Consider the following 24,238-nt stretch of genomic DNA (forward strand, 5'->3'; position numbering starts at 1 on the left):
ATTTAATTCCCCAACTATGCTCATTTCGAACTTAGATTTCATAAGATCTGCAAACTCAACAGTCATGTTAGCACAGGTAGATCCATAAATAATATCATCAACATAAATCTATACAATTAAAATGTGATCATTATGTTTCTTTACAAATAAAATCTTATTAACACTTCCCATTAGAAAATTATGACTCAGTAAAAACTTAGTCAATTTTTCATATTATGCCCTGGGAGCCTGTTTTAAACCGTAAAGAGCCTTTTTTAGATGGTATACATGATCAACATTCTTAGGGTCTTCAAAACCCGTTGGTTGTTCAACGTACACTTCTTCATGCAAATCGCCATTTAAAAAAGCACTCTTTACATCCATTTGATAAATTTTGAAATTTCTAAAGTAAGCAATGGATATAAATAGTCTGATTGATTCAAGACGAGCTACTGGGGCAAAGGTTTCATCATAATCGATGCCTTCAATTTGAGTGTACCCTTGTACAACCAGTCTAGCCTTGTTTCGAATTATATTACCAAGTTCATCAGACTTATTTTTGAAAATCCACTTAGTTCCGTTAATATGTTTATCTTTTGGCCTAGGAACTAAGTACCAAACATCATTTATTACAAATTGATTAAGCTCTTCTTGCATCACAACTATCCAGTTTTCATCAGTAATAGCTTCTTTTACGTTAGCCGGTTCTATCTGGGACGTAAAGCACACGTAATTACACATATCTTTAAGTTGTCTACGACTGCGTACACTAGTGAGAGGGTTTTCAAGAATTTGATTAGTTGGATGGTCTTTAACTGTTCTCAGTTCAGAATTGTTTTGACTTGATGAAGAGTCTGATTTATTAATTAGAAGTACCTCATCATTATCTGAACTTGAGACAGGTGTATTCAAGTGATCATCAATAACCACATTAATAGACTCTTGAATCACACCGGTCCTCTTATTAAGAACCCGATATGCTCGACTATTCAAAGCATACCCTAGAAATATCCCTATATCACTTTTGGTATCGAATTTACCCAGATTTTCTCGGTCATGCAAAATATAACACTTGTTGCCAAAAACTCGAAAGTATTTAACAGTCGGCTTCTTATCAAACCATATTTCATAAGTCGTTTTACTGTTTGAATTTCTTGTATAAACACGATTAATTATGTAGCATGCAATATTTACGGCTTCGGCCCACAGATTTTTAGGGAGCTTCATACTTTTTAACATTATATTAGCCATTTCTTGAAGCACTCTATTTTTTATTTCTACTATACTATTTTGTTGTGGTGTTTTGGGTGCAGAGAATTCATGTGATATTCCCTGATCACTATAAAACTTCTCAAAACCGCTATTCTCAAATTCTGATCCATGATCGCTACAGATCTTACAGACTTGAGTTTTTTTTCAGTTTGGATATGTCTAAGTATCCTTTTGACTTCATCGATATTTTTTAATTTGATTCTTAAAAAGACTACCCAAGTATATCTGGTAAAGTCATTAACAATAACCAGAATATACTTTTTGCCCCCTCGACTCTCCATTCTAGTTGATCTAATAAGATCCATATGACGAAGTTCGAGTGGTTTAGATGTGGCATTGAAGTCCTTTTTTTGTGAGAGCTCCTAGTTTGCTTGCCAATCTGGCATTCGCCACATATTTTTATCTATTTTTTGTATTTTGGGTAAGCCTCTTACTAACTCTCTTTTGCTTAATCTATATAAGTTGCGGTAGTGTACATGTCCAAGGCGTCAGCAGCACCTGCTACTTCTCATATATATATATATATATATATATATATATATATTTGAAAAACTAGTTTTTCTACAGTTTTTCCTAGTTGGGGTCTGCATCAAGAGAATCCGAGCCAGCCATTGGAATCTATGGCTCAAGACAGCCTGATGAGCCTAATATTTGATGTGTTTTGGTGTAAAGAAACATCAAAGTAGATTTTAACAGTAAAAACTACTGTTTTCTATGCTATGGCCTGCCAAATAATCGGATTGGCTTCATTTTTCGGCTCAACGCTTAAAATGATCTGGGGAATGGGATGGATGGCGTGGATTGGATCAATGCATCAAGGTGGGGCCTGTATGAGCGGTCCTTCCCAAAAGCTTTGAACCAAAGCTAATATTTATGTTTTCAGTTAACGTCTAACATCCCTGGACGCTGGACGATTTGGGCACACCACGTATATAAGGTGGGCCCTGTTCAGGTGGGCCCCCAAATGGTAAATGGTGCGGATACAACACATATATAAAGTGGGCCCCACCTACAGATGGCTTAGATAAAATACATGCTTTATGGTGGGGTCCATCCGGGTGGGCCACACGGCCACATCATCACACACAATAATAATAATAATAATAATAATAATAAGAAAGAGAGAGAGAGAGAGAGAGAGATAGAGAGAGAGAGAAAGATAGACACACACGTGTGATGGAGGGACCCCGACATTATGGGCCCTCCCTTTCAAGCATTCAATCATACATCAAGAAGGTTCCAATACATATGGGCCCACCGAATAAAAAATCAACGATGGAGATTACTTCTCCACCAAAATGGAAGGTCTAGATGACCTCTTTAAATTTTAGAAAAGTAAACAACATGATGGGGTCCATGGAGAATGGCCCCATCATGGAACGATCATGTGAATCAAGGTGGGCCATCGGTCACATCTAGGGTCTAAAGTGAGATCCATACCATTAATCGGTAGGCCCCACTTGGTCCATCATCAAAAGAATGAAATCTTAGCCTATAGAAGCACCCATCGTTCGATCTTCTTGGTCCGATGGAACGCTAATCTCCTTGTGTCTCACTTTGATGGAAGATGATGAGAGATGAAGGGCTAGGATGATAGATCTAGTGATAGGAAGTGGGGCACACACAACACTTTTCTCTCTTGGAATTTCTTGGACGTGCACCTCTTTAGTGTTGCTTGGAAATTGTGAAGAGAAGGAGAGAGAGAGAGAGAAGGGGTGGTTGTAAGAGAGGTGATGGATGTGAGTGATGGATGTGAGGTGATAGTTGTACTTGACATGTATGGGTGTGTAAGAGAGAGAGAGGGAGAGAGTTGACTTTGGGGTTGCTCTTGTACTTGACATGAGGTGATTGATTGATTGATGGGACATGTTGTAGAGATTCTCTTGGGTTTTGTAATGCGTGGTGTTTTCCTTGAACTGAGCGTGGGCCCACATCTCCTGGCCAGCGTATCGAATCAATGTACAAGATGCGGCATCGGAACCGCAATGACGACACGGTCACTAGAATACAAGTCTCAGGTCGAGCCGACTTTGGAATATGGGAGGCGACTCAAGGTTGCGCACAAATGAAGTCTACGTGTCGCGGGTTGTCGAAATTTGATTGGGAGGACTGCAGAAGCCTACTGAACAGTACAGGCTAGGATACGGATCTTACATTAGAATACCCTGGGATACCTCCCAATCTTGCATACACTCCTTTATATAAGTTTAGAAAAAAGTAGAATCAGAATAGGAAATAAAAATAGTAAAATCTACGTTTCCGCAGAAAATCTGTGTAAAATCTTCGATATCATCGAAAACAGACCAAAACTGTCCAGCGACTAGGGGTGAAAATTTTTTAAAATTCTCAATGGCATCAAGCAACCTTTGATGTCATCGACGACTGGCTTCGATGATATCGAAGCCTAGTCGATGTTATTGACAAACTAACAGATAGATTTAAGACATCTGTCCATAACAAATTCAGAGTATTCTAGCAAAATCCTAAGAAAACCTTGAATTTGTTTTATTTTCTAACCCTTACCAAATCAAATTATATATATGTATACACACACACACACATACATACACTCCTTGGTCTTAATCTAAGTTGAGTGATATGAGGTACTATCTCGGACATCTAATCCATGCAGAAGGTCAAGCCCACTAAGGTGAACATATTCATATAGTTTTGCGATCAATGGCCTACTGAGCGGTATAGAGCTCATTTGAATATTCCCGCCACTTTTAAGTTAATTTAGGGAATAAAGTCTTGTTGATCTTATTACTAGGTCTTATAATGGGCATGATCAGGCATAAGATGTAGCTTACATTTATTAGTTATTTAATGGCATCTAATCATAATCATATGGTTATACAGTGGTAATACCCGCATATTCATTCAAGTTGAGTTTAGCTACAAATGCGAGTCGTTACAGATACGCTACTATAGCACACCGTGTCCCATCATGTGTTTTAGAAAATAGTATTATTTTTCAATTTGGATACATGGCCACATGTGTAATGAACGACCTTAATTTGGTTAAATGTATGCAATTAGGAATGGTGGCGAGCATGCTAGAGTCATACTTTGACTCAAATCAATTGAATGCTTGTGACGCTTAGCGTCATTCTAAACTAGACTTGTGAATGTTGGCCTAACTGTTTAGCCACCAATTATTACAATGATCAAGCGATTTAAAAAGGGAGGGTCAGTCCTTCAAAATGGGATAATTTTGCCTTGAGTTAAGGACTTTTCTTTAAATCATGGCATATCAAGTTTCTCAGTGAATTAATATTGGTTGGATATGATTAAAAATAAGATTGATTGTTGATTTTATTAATTGGAATGAAGAGTAATATAATCAACAAAAATGATGAAAATAAACTATACAAAGAAGAAACAAATACCAATGGTGGCTTGTGTTGGCAAAACGGTCATGGAAAGGACCAGACGGTCAGGGTATGAAGTCAAGAGGATGTGAATGGTGTGTATCGAGTATGAACTCAATAATCAGGGATCCGACGATGGTGGTTGTGGATATTTAACATAGTTGTAGGACGTATTGCAATGACAGCACTAGATAGTAGTGAATTTAAGTCGTTTTAATGGCTCTAGACTTGCTGCAATGTGGTTGGAGAGTTTAAAGCTATGAAGCCAAACTAAAAGGATATATAATGTTGTGATATAGAGAGATTTATTGATTGATTGTGGTGAGGGCCTGAAACTCTTCTTCGAATGTTTCTTTTATAGACTTTTGAGAGACAGTGCTCGTGCATAAGTTTTCGCAATGTAAGAGTTTTGGATATTTTGCCGTGCAAATATCCTTGATTCTCCACATAAGCGTATCCAATTTCCTTAGGCCACATTTATAAGAGATTACATATGCCTTTTGCTATTCCAGTTGTGTATAGGAAGCTTTATTAGAGTCTCCACGTCGCTGGACTCTTACATGAGAAACATTGCCAGACTTCTCACATCACTGAGCTCTTGCATCTGTAGAGAGTTGCTTTTGGTGGGACTAGTATTTAATGCTCGATATAGATTTGCTTTGATGGGATTTTCTATGAAGAGAGTTGCTTTTGATGGAAACTCCAACATTTAATGCTCCACATATGCACATCTTTAACTCTTCATTTTAAAGTGCATCTATACCAGATGAGGCGTGACTGCTGCTTGTCACCTTCTTGACTATTTGATCTGGCTATAATTGGCCACGTGTAGATAGTGGATTGGCCATTAGTTGCATACACATCTCACACCCACTACATGGATGAGAGTTCTTTTCATAATTCCATGTGTAGATAACTATTATCCACTTCTCCATTTAAATGTATGTTGTGTGCTAGAAAAATCGGTTAATTTAGCATTGCCTTTATGTTACTTCATTGCTCATTAAGTGGTTTCAGCCTATGACTATATTTCACTCTATACCTATCATTGGTCATAAGGCCACTACAATGAGTAATCGACTCTTGAAATTACATGGAATAATATCCCAGGACTATGCATGGAAGCTTGACGCAATTATAAAATAGGACTAAATAAAATTTATGCCTTTTAACATACAATTTCTTACTCAAAGTAATATGGTAATTTAAACTAAGTAACAAAATTTGCTTTAAGGGTTTCAAGTCAATAGAGGGTCCAATCACATATATTACAATAAATATGCCAATGAAGCAACTAGTCTATACTCGATAGTATGCTTGTGTGTGCTACACAAGTTAAGTGCCTAGCATACAATCCAATTCAAGCATTCTAATGATTTAACTAATCAAACATATAAGTATGAGTTAAACATGTACACAATTTACAATCCTAAACAAAAGAATGTATATTGGTTTGGTTTCCCTACTTCATACTCAGTAGACACACTCTCCCTAAGTGTACTAGAATTCACTGTCATATGTTTTAAATCAGGTTCACCTCTTACCTATACAAGTGTACACTTCCGCTGGAAGCATATAAGACTTACCCACGTACTCACCCTTGTCAATGGCCTACACATGGACTTACCACGTATACACGTATGTTGGTGGCTTAAATAAGGCCTTTCCCACGTACACACCCATGTCGGTAGCTTATACAAGGACTTACACATGTACTCACTGGCGTTGATGTTGATATGGTCCTACATGTCGATGTCGATATGATCCTACACAAGAACCTAAGCGAGTTTGGATTACAAACTCTACACTCAATCCTACATAAGGAGTGTGAGGACTCTTAAAATTGACAACTTGCTGGATTGAGTCCAGTTTATAGTGTCTTCTCGGGTTTCTTGATTGATGTTCTCCTGTGCTCTAATCGGCTCCCCTTGTGCTTTATTGATTGTTGATGCCGATGTTTTCCAATGTTTTAGCTCCAAGATCAAACACCTTACATGCAATGCTCTATTGAGGTGACCAAGGTGATGAGAGAATGATGAAATCTCCTACAACTAATAAAAGGTTGTAATCCTAGGGGGATTCACTTATAAGAGTCTTCTGGAGGATTTAGACAAAAGATATACCAATAAGGTTGGGTCTAATCTCTAGAAAATGGTGAAGTTTAAGCTTATCTTTAAAGTGGATGTTGGAATCCTCATTAGAGTGTTAATCTCAAGGAAGATAACTTGGAACTCATTCGTTTAGAGGCTTAGAGTGAGGGATATGAACGTGGAATCACCTAGGCTTTTATTGCACCAAAAACTCATCCTCTTGCCCAAGAACCGAATGCCTTTTTATAAGAAACCAATTTACAACGACTATAAAACCGGCTCTGTCGATGGGATCGAAAGGCTCTTCGATAGAATCGAGTAGGTTGTTAATCCTACCGAGAAAGCTAGACAAATATATCAATGCTTGCTATACAGATTTGGGTTTCCTAATTGATCCCATCGAGTGGATTTTTTATTCCATCGAGACCCATCGACAACCTGTCAATGGGATCAAGAATCACTCAAAAAACTATTGTTTTGGGCATATAATAGATTTGGGTTTCCTAATTGATCCCATTGAGTGGATCTTTAATTTCATCAAGACCCATTGACAACCTATCAATGGGATCAAGAATCACTCAAAAACTATTGTTTTGGGCATATAATTTCATAACGGCTTTGCATATCTTCTATCCTTACTTATCATGTTCCAATTATGCTCTTAAGGCTAAGGAATAGTCAAACAAAGTTTACCTATTAATCCATGATTATCTAGAGGTTTAGGGTTGTTTTGGGTAAAGGGCACCTCATATGTCTATTTTTTGCTCCTTGATGCCCATTTCCACTTATGTCTTTAGTCTTCGGCTTTAAAGGGCTCAACCGACTCACTGATATAATGACTCATGTGATTGGCAAACAAGGTGCACAAATAAGTGCACTAACAACTCTACCATGTGAGTAAGGTATGTGAAACGTGTTCGAAGATATTAGCACATTATACTTACCATTTTTATGCTACTCATGACTTTTTAAATTTCAATCAAATTCTACCGCCATAACAATTTAAAGGATCTATCGTTTGTCTTTGATCAAGATCTTACTACCAGGAAGCATCATCTAATTTGCTAGATTTGTTGTAGTGAGATCAAGTGTAAACACATTGTTTCTTGTGTTGTGGTCCACTTGAGTATTAAATATGGCTGATTTGGAAAACAAAGGTAATTCGTGGAGCATGTGGTTTAGTGACCCCAACACCAGCCAATTAGCTAGTTTCAAAGTTGGGTGGGACCTACCATGATGTATGTGTTTTATCAACATGGTCCATTTGTTTTGTCAACTCATTGTAGGGCATGAGCCCAAAAATGAGTCAGATCCAAATCTCAAGTGGACCAAACCACAAGAAACAGTGAGGATGGATCACCTACCAATGAAAAATTCTTGGGGCCATGGAAGGTTTAGATCAAGTAGGTATTTGTGTTTTCCCTTCATTTAGGGCTATGTGACCTTACCGACCGGTGAGATGGTAAAAAAAACATTGACGTGGGCCTCAGGAAGTTTTCAATGGTAAGAGTTCAATTAATCCCCACTTGGGCTTAGGATCCGCCTCAATTTTGGGCTCATACACTAGAGTGAGCTAGCAAAATGGATGGACGACATGGATAAAATACGTACACATCATGGTGGGCCCACAAAGCTTGACACCATCCCAACCATGTTCGTATGTGGAACACATCTGATGGACGAGTTGGATGGTCTTCATACATCGTGTGGGCCCCCATTTGTTGCCGCACTTGAGCGTGCCTCATATGAAAAAAAAAGGAACGTCCTAGCGAGAAGATTTGTGGATCTTGGTGTTATGCCAGTAAGTTATAATCAGTGTCCCATCGGGTATGCCAAACTATTACTGGCAGTTTCGTTGCTTTTCCAATTCGGTCAGTGAGAAATGCAGGCATGCCATAATTGAATTTGCGGCTCAATTTTAACCGAACAACTATGAACCCAAGCGCCGAGATAGGCAGATACATAGTATATGACCGGGATCGAATGAAATCGGTTATCTATTCAGCCACTCGTTTAGTATGTAAATAAGATCAGACGATATTCAGAGGGTAGGGTTCATCCTCTGATGATAGGTTACACCTTTGGCTTTCGTACGAAATGACTATTCAGTACAGATAAAAGATGAACATAAAAAGAATACTTATAGTCGGTAACAAAAAATGGCTGCGAAGCACTTTTGTGGATGGGTACTGAATCCAACATATGAGAATAAACCCAAATTACAGGTAAGATTACCAGCTACCTGATTAACACCACAAATTAAACTATGGAACGTAAACAACAAGCCAAAAGTAAAGGATTACACTAGGAAATGTAATTGACTGGTAGATAAGTAAAGTGATTGCAGTAAGGAATATAAGTGACGAGTAATTGAAAAATACGTGTTGATTTGATTGGGTTGATGTGAGATAAAATTTTCCTAATAATTCCTCTATTATTTATAGTCTTACTCTGGCCATCCATACCCTTCCCACATTCTTGCTATAATTGTTTAACACGGGTCGTCTTATTTGCTTCTACTTTCGCTACTTGTCTTATAACTATTTCTATGTAATCATTCTTCAGTAGTCAGTTAAGAAATATCGTGGCGTTGCTTAGGGCCTGTTTGGATGCCTGTAAGTCGGGTAAGTGGGAAGTGACTTACAGGGAAGTCACTTACAGGTGGTGTTTGGGGGAGAAAAATCACCTGTAAGTACCTTACAACCTGTAAGTCACTTACAGACAAATCTACCAAAAAACTGCAGGGGGATGGGGGTGGGAAGTCACTTCCCTGTAAGTCACTTACAGGCTCAACGGTCAGATTTTTAAAAAGAAGGGAAGAGGGAGAAACGCACCAACCCACCAAATCTCTCTCCGTCTCTGCAATCTCTCGCTGCAGTTACTGCCTTCCGTCTCCTCTCCTCCTAAAACGGTAGGGTTTCATTTACCCTTTTTTTCTCCTTTGAAAACGGGAGTGGTTTGAAGTTACTCTATAAGGCACGCTGGCATCCAAACAGTTACTTATACGCACCTGCGTATTTTTTCACACGTGTCATGGGCTTCTAATCCGAACAGACCATGTGATGCAGCATCCCATGAAACCGTCAGGGACTGTGGCCTGTGGTTGGTGATCCTGTAGATCGTTTATCTGGTTGGTCTCATTGTGGCCTATGGTTGGTGATCCTGTGATTTACTCGCAGTGTTGGTGAATCTCTTAGATTGTACAATTAGAATGCAAGTAATTTAACGATCTACATCAGTGTTGGTGAATCTCTTAGATCCTGAGCATCAAACTTATTAGAGAATGAGAAAAACTTTGATGATAGAGTGGGATTGATGATGCGCTGGCCCTTGGAAATTACATCAGATTGCACAGTTGGAATGCAAGTAATTTAATTATTAGATTTTCTATTAATGTTTTTAAGTTTATTCTCAATGCTTAAATTGAGTTATTACTCTATATTATAGATTTTTTGAATTCGTGGGCCCACTTTTATAGCCCACTTGATGATTGGTTTAGCTTAATAATTATCTCAAATATTCATTTTGATGGGCTTAACAAAATAACATATTTGATCCCATGTTTTTTATATGATTATAACATTTTAGAACGATTCCCTAATCTAAGCTATGCTTGATGTGAATATACAGCTTTCTACCTGTAAGTAATTTACAGGTTATCCAAACAGAAAAAGTAACTTACCTGTAAGTGACTTACAACTTACATCTAAACAGGTTACCTGTAAGTAACTTTCACCTGTAAGTGACTTACAGGTAAGTCACTTACGGCTTAAAAGAACTTCCAGGCATCCACACAGGCCCTTAACGTGCTTCAACTCTATTATAGTAGAATTACTAGTTTATCTATGCACATCTCCAACTACATGCAAATTCATTCAGATTAACTCGCTTTGATTGGCTTTTCACGAACATGCAGCAACGGTACGAACACACGGTCCAATCTGGGCCGCGCTTGACGAATGCGTAGCGGTGGTGTCGACAATGGGCGTTTATCGTTCACCAACTATACGAGACGGGAAAACCACGATCGGGAGAGGCCGCATATTCTGTAATCAAACCCGTGAACCTGGGCCAAAGACTCGAATCGAGTATCCCCTGTCATCGAACCTGAGTAACCTGAGTCAAAGACTCGAATCGAGAATCCGTACTCATCTCTCTCTCTCTAAACCGACCATGTCTGGTGGTAAAAGTACCAGAAAGAACGGAAGGAAGGACGAGAGCTCCAAGGAGGTGGAGGAGCTTCTGTCTGCGGCCGAGGACCAGATGCTCCTCAACATCAGCACCGGTTCCCACACCACTCGCAATACCTCATTAGACAGCGACCTCGTCCGACGGTTGGAGGCCCTCAAAGCGCCCTCATCTTCTACCGGAATTACGAGGGTGCCACCTATGAAAGATAGGAAAAGAGTCGTTGTTGTGAGTGCAGTAGTGGATGAGGAAATGCAGAGAATTTTAGGGGAAGATCTGTCCGCGAGGTTTGCTGCTCTCAAGGGTAGTTCTTCTTCTAGAGAATTCCAAGCGCGTCCCAAGAAATTAGATGATGATGATGATGATGATGATGATGATGTTGATGTTGATGTTGATGATGATGGGGTGTCCAAGAAGGAGGTGGATAAGCTTATGCAGTGGGCGATGGATGAGGCTCGTCTCAATCCTTCCATGAGCAGCGATGATGATGATGATGATGTGAAGGAGCAAAGCAAGAAATATAAGGGGAAAAGGTAGGATTTTTATAGTTTTTGTTTTTGCTATTAGTATTGAATATTTTTTACTTTGTGAAATGTGAAATTCATTAAAATGATGTGATTGTCAGAAGCTATCTAAGGCTCTGTTTGGATGTATAATTGAAGTGGTTTGCAATAATGTTAAATAAAGGGCCTGTTTGGATAGGTGAATCCGGGAGAAAAAAAAAACTTTCAATTCATTTCACGTTTTATGTTGTTTGGATTGCAAATAAGAAAACCGTGAATTCCTCAAAATAATCATTAGTTTTGTTTGGAGTTGCGGTTCTCCAAACAGGCAAGTTCCAAGTGATTGTTGTGACTTGAATATGAAATTTCGGCTTGTGAAACAAATAGGACCTGAAAATTGAATCTTTTTTTTTTTTTTTTTTTTTTTAAATATTGCAGATGGAAATAATCATATTGCCATTTTTCGTTTCAGACCTTGGATTCTGCCTATCTGAAAAGGCCAAAGGAAAAATGGCCAGATCGTAGTTTGTCAGTAAAACAACTGAATCATTAATCCATCAAATGTTGTTCTTTTTTAATGTGGGGTCCACATGACCCACATGTGATAAATGAGGACCATTGGATGTAAAGCGTTCATTGTGGATTGCATGCAGCTCCATTTCACATCCATTCAAATAAGGGCCTGGAATATGGATTGTGACATTGTTTTTACTGTCATTTTTGTATTGTGTGATTATCCAGTCATGGTTCTTTTTTACAATGCCCAGGCGGACCTAGAGACCACACACTACCTTTCAGATTTTCAATGTCTATTAAGTGGGGCTGTTTGTTCAATAATCCAAACCATTGATGCTATGAGCTCCAGTCTAAGTGGTCCATGCACAAAACATCTCCTAGAGAGAAAAATCACACAACTTTAAATAATTATCCATCAGAGAAATTGTTAAGAAGGAAGATACAGTAATGATTCCCATTCCACTAATTAAAGGCCAAATATTATGTCTAGGATCCTCTAATATAGGCACACTTGCACAAACCGGAAGCCAAAACTTACTGAAAACCTGTCAACACACCAAGCATTGTATCATACTACATTTTTCAATAATGTTTTTTCTATGGTGAATTCTTCCTATCCAACTGTCCTGAATGACCATAGGGGCTCACCTGCGCCTCAAATAGGAATTCACTGGATTATAGCTCTAGTTTCCCTTTATTGAACTAGCTATTGCAGCTCGATACAAGATGCATCTTAATGCAGCTAAGTGCATCGATAACTTTGTTGATAGTCATTTGTGGGGCTTGAATGATAAAACGGTAAAATTGCAATCTGCCAAAGTAGGCAGGATAATCATCCGTAGTATGAGTAAGGAATAAATCAAATTTCCAAGACATTGGGATAAGTCTCAACTTGCTATTTGAGACTTCACTCATTAGACATGTCTTTGTATGTGAGTACCTTTGTTCGGTGATCATAATAAGCTGATGACTGCTCAAGGATCCTTGATCACAATCCTTTTTCTAATTTTGGGAGATTTAGGCTATGTTTTGGGTGTTCTCACTTATGGCAGTGGGTGCAAGTTGCTCTACCTTAATTGCCACCTAGATGAATTTAGTTACAAGTTGAAATTATTGGGATGCTATTTTTTTTTGGTGATGAAATGATCTGGATACAAATTTGGGGCGGAAAAAATACTAGACTTCTCTGGGTGTTTTAAATAGCAGTTTCAGAGTGCGACTCCCCCAGAGGCCGAAACCATTACAGCTCACCCCAAGTCATTCTGTTTCTCTGTTTCAGTCATTTTCTGGTGACCCTTTTCATTGCCAACCAAAAGTAAGATGAGTCAGTCGAGTTGACTTTGTTTCCGACAATATCAGATGCATCATGTAAGTTGCTGGAAAAAAGAAAGAAGAAGCCCAACCCAAACACTTCTCTGCAAAAATGTTTTATCCCTTTCATTGCCACATCCACTCAGATGTGAGTTTGGTGGATATCCAAATACCAACCTAGAGTTGAACTTTAGCGATCAGTCCCCCTAAAACCCTACTCAATAATTTAAAAAAAAAAAAAAGCCATTTAGCCTGCCTATGAAAGCAAACATCATTAACTTTTACCCTGAATCACCCACGATGAAAACCATAAACCTTTGGTTCTTCATGTGCATTCTTAAGCACTGTTTTATTTCTGATTTTTAAAAATATACACAAAATTACACTCATCCTGGAGATCTTTCAGTTGGAAATCCATGATTATTACAGAATATGATTTCAAGAACCCACACCAAATCTGTGATACTGCAATTTCCTCTAGCACCATCCCTTAAATAATATGTCTAGAGTGCCCCAACAAACATCTATTCTATATTCAGGAAGTACTCATGGGAGCTTACTGGCTTTTATATGATTTGCATAAAACACTAATATCCTTTTCTTTTTATATGATTTTGACATTGGTACTGTATTAGCCATTGGGTCATAAAGCGGTATCATAAGTAGCAGGAGCATTGACATGAGGAGCTGTAATACTCGTTGCATCAACATGAACAAAACTGAATTTGTCATTATTCGCATTGTAATAGGAACACCGATAGAATTACAGCAAAAACATCGGCCTATATGAGAGGATTATCTAGGCATATTTTCATCATACTTTCGTGTCTCAAATAGGAACAAATAGTTCCTATGATCTCCACCTGTTTGGATGTACCCGCAAAACAGGATTGGTTCCATTATTTTGGTGAAACCAATCTGCTCCATTTGCAGTTGCTTGGAAAGCAGAAAGGACATTTGATGGGTGGATCTTCTGTTTTCCTGCTTTGTCCACCGCAAAGTGCCTGAGATAAAAATAAATAAAAGTGTATCTCATTTGTGATATGGGCAACTGCATCCTCCAGTGTTGTCATTTGCGATTGCATATGCCATTTGGAGAGTATGGACTGCTTACGCCATAGTGGTATATGCAGTTTTTTGGACTGTCGGGCTGAAGCATTCCACCACATAAGTTATCATTATGCTGTTGTGCCTATGTGATGGCATGATGTTCCAACTGTTTGGACTTTTCCCCCCCTTCATTTGGTCTCCCTTTCTGCCATAAACAGGCAATCCCACCCCTCATTTTTCTTACCCTTAAGACCCTATTACTCTCTTACTCTCCTACAATCATAAATATGCATTCATATGATTATTTGTTAGTTAACTTGTTATAGTCTAACAGTAATAATGTAGTATTTTTATATATTTTTCATTTTTTTTTTCCCATTTTGCATTGATTTTTCAGATTTTTTTATTGTTCTTTTTCTAAAGGTTTTGGGAGTTGTCGCACATGCATGGAGTCCCCTTGTGTTGCATGGGATTGCTTATGCCATTTGACAAAATTGATCCTCTCTACACCCAAATGCGCAAAAATCCAATCATAACCTGTTTCCTTTATTTTCTAGTTTTCTACATTAATATCCACCAGTAGAGTTTCGATCCCCAAGGGTGCTTTTGGATGCACTATTTGAATTGAAGTGCAATTGTCAGCCTAAAGAAATGGAAATAACCCAAATTGTGATTTCATTCCACCGCATTCATATTGAATGGGACCATGTTGTGGAAAATGGCCCTTCTCGCCATTTGGTGGTGCGTTTGGGAGGAAAGAAGGGGCAGGTGTTTTCGGGACTCTGCAAATTCTGCAGGTTGGGTGTCTTCTAGAGCTAAATCACTTATTATTGAATGGGCCACTCATGTTGAATCCTTGAAGGATTTCGATCTTTTATTTCTTGGCATGTAGCCTTTGTTCAGCAGCTTTGGCTGCTGTTTTGTTCTGTTTTTCCCTTTTTTAATCAAAGTCTCGTTATCTTTCAAAAAAAATATATTTCCACCGTATTCATATTATGGGTTTATTTAACTTCCAAGTTCCGCCTGAAAGAATATAGCTGGAAATGGAGATTTTGAGGTCACATTCCTCACTTTGAATAGTAGGAAATACCATTAGCTTTTGTGATTGCCTTCTACGTGTTGAATAAACTAAAAATTTTAAAATTCAATTCAGCTTTTTAACCACACTTGATAAAATACTTAGACGCTGTTTGCTTGCCACTTGAAAAATGATTTCATCTCATTTTAGTTAAACAGTAACTAATACATAAATATTGTTAGCTAAGATGAGATGAACTCAGTTTTACTTGGCAACCAGCCATGGCCTTTTCTTGTTCTTCTTTTTATTTAATTTTATTTATTGTTCTTGTTCTTCTTTTTATTTTTTATTTTTTAATTTTAACAATACTATATGGTGAGGGAAACAAGATTATCTATAAGCTTTTAATGGAGAGTGCAAAAGAAAGGAACTTCTGCAAGTTTGCTTTCAAACCAATTTCAGTTTTGTTGGCTTTATCATGCAGGGAGAGCGTGAAACAATAATGAGAAAGATCGCTGTCTTCTTCAAGTAATCAAAACTTTGAATAATAAGAAAGAAAACTTGAATATTTTATTGCATAATTGTTTACACCAATTTTCGATGCCTTGATATTGTCTAATAGAAAACTATCACATGGTGACACTATGTGTTTGGCACACACGGAAGTTGTACTTGCACCCGAAGAGATCTTCGGTTGATCTTTATTCGGCGTTATACATTTCATTATTAATGCGATAGCATAGATCCTTACACATGCCATTAAGGGGATGAATGGTCGCATGCCTCGTGACCATGATCAATGTGCCCATTAATGAGTCAGTGTATCAGACATGGCTATAAAAAGATCTGTAGAGAGAACGGATCTAATCATGTATCTAACTATGATATTCTTAGTGATGCCATCTTTCACGGTCCTTCTAAACTAGGAGATCTTCCCATAGACATTTGGAGAGCTAGCAGTGCTCAAGAAGGTTTTGAATATCAGGAGATTAGACTAATGTCTAAGCCAATCTGCCTTTGGTTTGGACCCAAGTCGGAGAAATAGATACATCAACCTAATCAGGTTCCAAGCTGCGATCCAATTGGAATAAAAGAATGGGAGAGATCGAAGATCCCATTGAGGTGTTTGGTCCAATTGGAATCAAGAGTTTGGGAGGTCAGGATGTGATGGGTCATGTCCATCTATTCCCTCCAACACTCCAAACCATCTTGCAGTGAATGGTGAAAATGCAAGAGGTGGTCTGACGGGACCATCCAACACTCGAAGCAGAAGAGCAGGAGGTGAGCCACCAGATGAGTACCATGATCTGTTTGAGATTCAGGATCAACTCTCGAACCTGATCACGAATCCATTTAGTGGGCCACAGACATCTCCACAAAAGATCAACTATGAGAAGCTAGTAAGTCCAGATCTAGATGGAGTCCTTTCTTCCCAATGTAAGCCAGTAGTTCCGAATCAATCAAGTAGATTCCCATATATAGAATTGCAATGTGAGCACGAAGGATCCGGTATCAACAATGAAACCCCTCGAGCGAGGGGTTTCACTACCTTGATACGCTATAAAAGGAGCACATGAAGAAGAGCTCGGGGCCCCACGCAAAACACATCTATTTACTTTTCATTTACATTTCCTTAGTTTAGCCTGGCCTAGTTCTAGTATAGATAGCTACTGCATAGCCACTCCCGTTATAGTACCTTAGGACTAGAGTAAATATGTTCAACCTTAAGTTGTAGGATTATAATCAATTGAGTTCTGATTTGGTTGATCATACCAATCCGGTCACATCCCGTTAACCATCTGCCTCGATGATAGACATATCAGGTATTTATCTTTCTTTCTCGTTTCTTTCTTTGGTTGATTGTTACTTTGTCAATTATAATGAGTCATATATTTAAACATCAATAAAATTAGTATTGTTTAGCTTTATTTCATTTATTTTTATATTCTTATTCATTTGAGTGACATACAAACCTAAATACTGGTGAAAGAGAAAGTCCCTAAGTCCATATACTAACGTTTATTGTCACAAAATAAAAAGAACTCATTCGAAAGGGCTAACCCCTACCCTTTCACAAATCGCCTAAACGGAGTTCAAAACGGTGGTTGAGAGGATAACTGGATCCTGTGTCCAGTCTCTAATATGCCCGTCTTGACATGGTGGACACCAACGATTCAATCAAAACCTTTGAGTCGAGTAGACTTTGGCACGCTCGTGCATCTTACCCACACATGAACAACTAATCCAAACTCTCACTCAGACGTGTGGCGTAGTTTGTTTGAATTGGCAGCAACAATAATAATCTAAGATTTGTTAAGGCACAAACAATCTATATCTATGAGTTGTGCGATCGCACAACAAATATTCCGGAGTTCCCCGAAGATTTGGTCCGCGTAACAGTAGGTATCGAGAAGACCCGCACAACAAACCCTTCCTGGGAGTCATGCATTGGACATGGTCACATCTTGGGTCGGAAAAGTTCCCATAGAAGAAGAAATGAAGGAGAGAACCTGAAGTTGAGACTAACTGCGCGGCCGCGCAATCAAAGTTCTCGCACAACTACATAAATGGTTATTGTATACCTGTGCAATAGGGGTTATAAGTTTTCAACTCGAGTTTCTTTAGTTCGCCGTATCAATACAAAGAAAGGGTTTCAAACCCGCACAACTCTTCCGTCATTTCGATGGACATTTAACAAGGGCTAAAATGCTGTCGAAATTATTTCTTTAAACCGTTATTTGATGTTGTATTTTTTAATGTATATTGTTTTAGAATCAAGGGTAATGCAAGGAATGTAACAAAACTCAGAGGAATGAAATATTTGATGATGAAATTTTTTCTTTCAGAATTTCCTCTACTATTCATTAGAGCGCATGTATTCCAATCTCCAAATCAAAAGAAAACAACGTTTTGTTTTAACAAAATGGCGACTCTATTGGGGATCGAACTTAGAATCTCTATAACAACTTTGTTAATTTGAAATTATGCAAAAAAAAAAAAAAAAAAGCTTTAAAAGACTAGATTTGTCAAAAATAGAAACGTCAAATATACTTTGCTAGAGTATTTCCGGCATTATTACAAGCAACTTCTAAATAAAATAAAAAAAAATGAAAATCCTAAAATTGCAAAAATAGGAAGATACGATGAAAACGGAAATTACCAAAAGTAGTAAATTTTTTTTTTTTTTTTTTTCTAAAATTTCAATTTTGACCATCAAGATGAACATTTCTCGCAAAATGGATGTTTGCGACATGATATGCAGGTTGGTTGACCTTGGAGCTGCCGTTACATAAAGATCAATAGGTTGTGTGTTTGGTGATAATACTCGGATCAAAAGCTACAACTGTTTTACCGTCAACACTTCAAACGGCAATTTCTTCGTCTAAAGAATGAATCTCTTCGAATTAAACACACCTTTGGCAGTTTCATGCCTAGGTAGGATTGGGTCCAGTTTTGATAAATTACTTCTGTTTGGTCTAGCCATGCTAAAAATGCATATGTGGCACATATTACATTACTTTGACAATACTTGTTATGAAATGCCTCACCATTACTGTCTTTTAATTTGATTAAATGGCTGTCTGATTAGTCATTCAAAAGATTGAAAAGTCATCAAACGCATTCCTATCTATAATAAGATCAACTAGTTCTAATCTCAACAAATCTTTGCTTGTTTTGAAAGGTCCTCGGCTTCAAACAAATTGCATTTGTTACTTTGGAAGATGACAATATATTTCCATGAGAGTTATTTAAAGCCATCAGATGATTGCTATGTTAGATTAGGATTACTCAAATCTACCTCTTCAACAAGACCCACAACTCGTAGAAATTCGTAACCAAATACAAGTCAAACCCATCTGCCATTGAAGGTTTTCAGCTTACTCCCATTGGCTGAAGCAGGGCCTACCTGCCATGCAGAGTGGTTGATTCTGGTCGCTTGAGCCCAGTGGGAACCGTTGGATAGCTTTTCCTGTTTACATCACCCTATGTCATCTTATATAAGGGAAAATCATAGCCTTCCATCTTTGAATGCTTTTTACGAAGGGAATTGGAATTTACAGGTGTTTGAAAAATAACTAGTGTGTATTTGTATTGGTTTAAAGTTAAAAATCTCGAAAATTCAGGTGGGGAGGGTTGACCTGAAGGCTCGACTAGAATCGACTTAATATTTAATAATTAAATTAAGAAGTGGTCAGGTAAAATATTAGATATTGGAACAGCTAAGCTATGAAAAGAAAATATATTCATTTGTCGTAGATGTGGTGCATGGCCAAGTCGTTAATGAATGAGGCATGCATCTCGCCATCACAGCTCCCGTTTTGCTTTCAGGACGCGGATTTCCTGCGAAAGCCTTTCGCAGGAAGTTCCTGCGCTGGTATGCTAGGTGGGGCCCACAGTAATGTTTGTGAGAAATCCACACCATCCATCCATTGTGGCAGCTCATTCTAGGAAATTCTACTAAAAATGAGGTGAATCCAAAATACCAGTGGGCCGGACGAGAGCGAAAACCGGGGAAAGAGTTTTCTACCATTGAAACCTTCCTGGGATCTAACTTGATATTTATATGCCATCCAAACCCTTTGTAAGGTCATTTCCATCCGGATGAAGTGAAAACACCAAAAACATGGCCTGATATGAAACTTTGTGGCCATACGAATGTTTCAAACGGTGGTCACTGAATCTACACAGTTTCCTTTCATAAAGCCCACTTGAGTTTTGAATACACTTCATTTTTGTCCGCATGTCCTGAAATGAGCTCCCAAAACGGGTGTACGGTGTGGATTTATCACAAACATCACCGTAACCCACCTAGCATTCCGCGTCCTTGCTTTCATATTTTTATTAAAAAGCTCTTCCTTTAGCAAGTGACTCAGCTCGAGTCTGCCAAGTCGTGCTGAGTCCACCGAATTGGTGAGCCAACTCAAAAATCTTGATGAAACAGTGCCCAGTCTCGCTTGCCAGCGAGTTTCTGAGGGGGTGTTTGGATCGCAAGTTACTTTAGATAAGTTCCTTGTAGCTTGTCTTGGTTTCTACATTCCTAAGTAATTAATAATTTTTAAATTTTTTTTTAAAAATAAAAAATAAAAAAAATGCTTGTTTGGTTTCACATATAATAAGTATTTATCCCCTGAGTCCGTTTGCTCCCCATTACATCCACCACCGCCGATAATGTGGGGCCAACCTTTGACGTTGACCGTACAGTGGGCACACCTTTGATGGGGTCGTCCATCATGCGAGTCCCATCTTGGATGTGGGTCATACATAATCAGGTGCCGACCTATAATATGCACCGTCCATTATATAGGGCCCACTTTCAGAATACACTCCCCATCACGTGAAGCCTACCTTTGATGTGGACCATCCATGTGGGCCCGCCTCTGATGTGGGCCATCTATCATGCCAAGCCTACCTTGGATATGGGCCACTCATAATTAGGGTCGACTTTTAATATGGATCGTCCATCATGTGGCGGCCACCTCGATGCAGATCATCGATCATGTGGAACCCACCATTATTAATTGCCCACCATGTAGAGTCGGCCTTTGATGTGGACTGTCCATCATGTGAGCCCCACCTTCAATGTGGGGTGCCCATCATAAGGGGCTCACCTTGGATGTGGGCCATTCATCATCGGGGGTCAACCTTTGGTGTGGCCTATCCATCATGTGGGGCCACCTTGATGTCGGCCATCCATCATGTGGGGCTGTTGGAACACAAAATCAATCGCGCACCTGCGCAACAAGAATGCGTTGCACGACAACTCAACAAGATTGTGTTGCGCAGCTACGCAACGTAGAGGGAAGACATACAAAAGGGTTATGTTGCAGTGGTATAAGGAATCAGAGCGAAACTGAGAGTAGTAGCACGACTGCATATATGTGTTGAGCGACCGCACAATAGAGAAGTATTGTGCACCCACACAGTAAAGTTATGTTACGCGTAGGGCTTCACACGAGCGAATTCCTATAAATACCTTCTCAGCCTTCTCATCTGGACAAGGAACATTTGAAAGCTCTGGGAGTAAAAGACTTGAAGAATTCATGTAACAAGGGGCTCGCGGTGTGAGGAAGAGAAAGAAGAGGCACCAAGGACTAGACTTGTTGTGTGACCGCACAATAGAGTTGTCTTGGGTGACTGTGCAATATAGTCTTGCGTGACCGCACAACGGAGGTTCTGTACAACTAAAGTTCCGTGCGCCTATTCAGTTTTATTATAGATATCCATAACGTTGTGCTTATGGACCACCAATTCAGGACTTTCGGCTCATGTATTGGCATGAAGCAAGGTTTTCAAACCCACTCAACTCTTCTATAATTGCGACGGACGCTCTATTGGCTGAAATGTTGCCGAAATTGGTGTGGGACTGTTTTTCAATTATCATTTAAAATCATCTCAATTAGCTGTATTTTGTTTCAGAATAAAGGGCAATATAAGGAATGTAACAAGAACCTAAATTAATGAAATGAATGATGATTAGTGTTCTTTTATTTAAGTTTCATTGTTATTATTAAATATAGATATTCCAATTTATAAAACATGTTTCTGATCGAAACAAAATGACGACTCTGTTGGGAATCAAACCCAAAATCTCTGGTTAAAATGCCTGTATTTAATAATAATGATGAAATAACTAAAGATGACTTGTCATCAAAAGGTGCTACAAAAGCATAAAAAATGGTGACTCTCGACAAGAATATTTCTCCATTCATCTCTGAAACAAAGTACAATTTGATTCAATTTGGATAATTAATGATGACCTATTTTGAAATTCAGGTACTTTACTTTAAGTGCTAGGATGTTGAGCACACATAAGTTGTCAAATTTTGTAAAGACAAAACCACTTCAAAGTAGATCTTCAAAGATCGGTATATGTTAAAGAGAAGATTAAGCTCAAGATTAGTTTATGTTCAAGAGAAGATCAAGCTCAAGATCGGTCCATGTTCAAAGAAAAGATCAAGCTCAAGATCGGCTTATGTTCAAGAAAAGTTCAAACACAAATTCAAGATGAAGTTCGAGACTAAGTTCAAGCCAAAGAGAATTAAATATTTGATATATCTCAGGTGGTGTAAAACCCTAGAAAGACCTTAGGACTAGGTACTTTCAAAATTGTTTAATCATGGGTTTGTACACTTATTTTTGCCTGGAATTCAGCCAGCCTAACTTTGGCTCGACCAGCCCAAGCTTCCTTGGCTAGACCAACTTCAAGCTTGAAGTAAATAACAACTTTTGTTACAAATTCGGCTAGTCCGAGTTTTGGTTCGGCTAGCTCGAGCTTGAAATTCGGCTAGCCATAGCTTGAAATTTGGCCAGCCCGAGAAAGTTCAGGTTAAATTCCAGCAACATCAACTTGTGAAATTCGCGGGAATTCGGCCAGCCGAAGGTCAAATTCGGCTAGCCGAATTGTGCTATTCGGCCAGCTGAAGTTGACCTTGGGCCAGCCGAATTTTGGATAATCCTTATCCTGTGCAATCCAAATTCCGTTGAACCGAATCTGCTGAACTTAGGCTAGTCGAAGCCTATCTCGGGCTAGCCGAAGTTCTAATTTCTTTACCTACAAATTGAGTTATTCTTTCATTTTGAATTACATAAATTAATTATCAGAATTCTTTCGCAAGAGAGAGAGAAGCTCAAGTTATTAGTAAGCTATTGGACGATATTTATAATTTATTTAAATAGCATTTTCAATTCCCTGTAGTCTCAAATATTTTAAGTTTAAATCTAAGAGGGTAAACTATACTCCTCTTTAAGATCTAATATAATTGAATTAAGTAGCTTTTTGGGTTTAACATAATTAAAATCATTAGAACCCTAGACCCTTTCTATCTGACTGAACACGGAACCATCTACATTCAAGAAAGAGGTCCTTCTGCTACAAGCTTCTGCTATGTTTTTTACGGTGAAGATAAGTATACCTTCTATAACTTTTTTTTAGGTTTTTTTGAGATCTCCTTTGAAAATCTCAATTAAAGTTTTGTCTGAGATAGCCTGGTAAAATCTCAGTTTGAGTTTTTATTGTGATAGCCCGTGAAAATCACAAGGAATTGTATAAGGTTATTAAGGTGACTATGAAAAAACCTTTTTATAGTGAAAGCCAAAATTACGAGGGAAGTAATTTTGGGAGTGGAGTAGGTGTGACTATTTTTAAAGCACCGAACCACTATAATTCTTTGTGTCATGTGGTGTAACACCCCGAACTTTTCAATACTCAAGTATTGAAAGTTCTCAAGTGTTACCATGAGGTTTGAATTAATACGTACATGTGTACAACACCAATCTAGCAATCCTAACACTACATCCATTCTCCAACAAGAATTAGACGGTTGGGAATGATATCCACCCATAGATTAAGCCATCCACCCGATGGTCTGTAGTATGAACCATCGTACCACTATGGCACCATTACTAAAGGGCCTAAATTATGGAGAATCAAATCACATTAAGGACCATCGTCTCATCTAGCTCTAAAATAGATGTACATCACTTAATCATTACGATTAGGCTATTAAACTTACCAATGATCTTCACCTAAACTAAGCTGAAAACCATAGGGATCATTAACGATCACATCTAGTAATGATCAGACCGTTAGATCTTCGTAGATCGTAAAATTAACCCCAGTATTTAGAAAGTATTGCCCACCTAAGCTTTGGACCTACCTGATCTTTGGCCAGGGGTCCCACTTGGACCTGTAGAAGCTGATGAACGGAGCAGATTTGGTGAAGATATCACTGTGGACCCCACATCTACTGGGGGAGTACAGAAAGCAGCATACACCTACAGTGCACCGGACCACCAGCCTTGGTCAGACCGTGTTTGGCCTGGCCATGCCCAAAAACTCCCCCTCTTCTCTTTTTCTTTCCCACAAGTGGAAGTTTAAACGGACAACGTCCGTTTGTCATTGTGGCCCACCATCATCATTTGCATGGATGATCCGGACCG

The 24,238-nt window shown here is 38.6% G+C and overlaps 1 protein-coding gene across 1 annotated transcript; it reads left to right on the forward strand.

Annotated features, from left to right (window-relative positions):
- Nucleotides 1-1,611: 1,611 nt before the first annotated feature.
- Nucleotides 1,612-11,607, forward strand: LOC131248827 (uncharacterized). The gene is made up of 2 exons (XM_058249295.1): nt 1,612-1,616; nt 10,933-11,607. Exon 2 carries the CDS (start codon nt 10,976-10,978, stop codon nt 11,435-11,437), a length of 462 nt encoding a protein of 153 aa, XP_058105278.1. The 5' UTR covers nt 1,612-1,616; nt 10,933-10,975; the 3' UTR covers nt 11,438-11,607.
- The last annotated feature ends 12,631 nt before the right edge of the window (nt 11,608-24,238 follow it).

This window comes from Magnolia sinica, chromosome 6, assembly GCF_029962835.1.
Source record: "Magnolia sinica isolate HGM2019 chromosome 6, MsV1, whole genome shotgun sequence".
In the NCBI taxonomy this organism is placed as follows: domain Eukaryota; kingdom Viridiplantae; phylum Streptophyta; class Magnoliopsida; order Magnoliales; family Magnoliaceae; genus Magnolia; species Magnolia sinica.

Bases quoted from the DNA above. Each gene is read 5' to 3' on its own strand.
- LOC131248827 (XM_058249295.1), top strand. From the start codon at position 10,976: ATGCTCCTCAACATCAGCACCGGTTCCCACACCACTCGCAATACCTCA.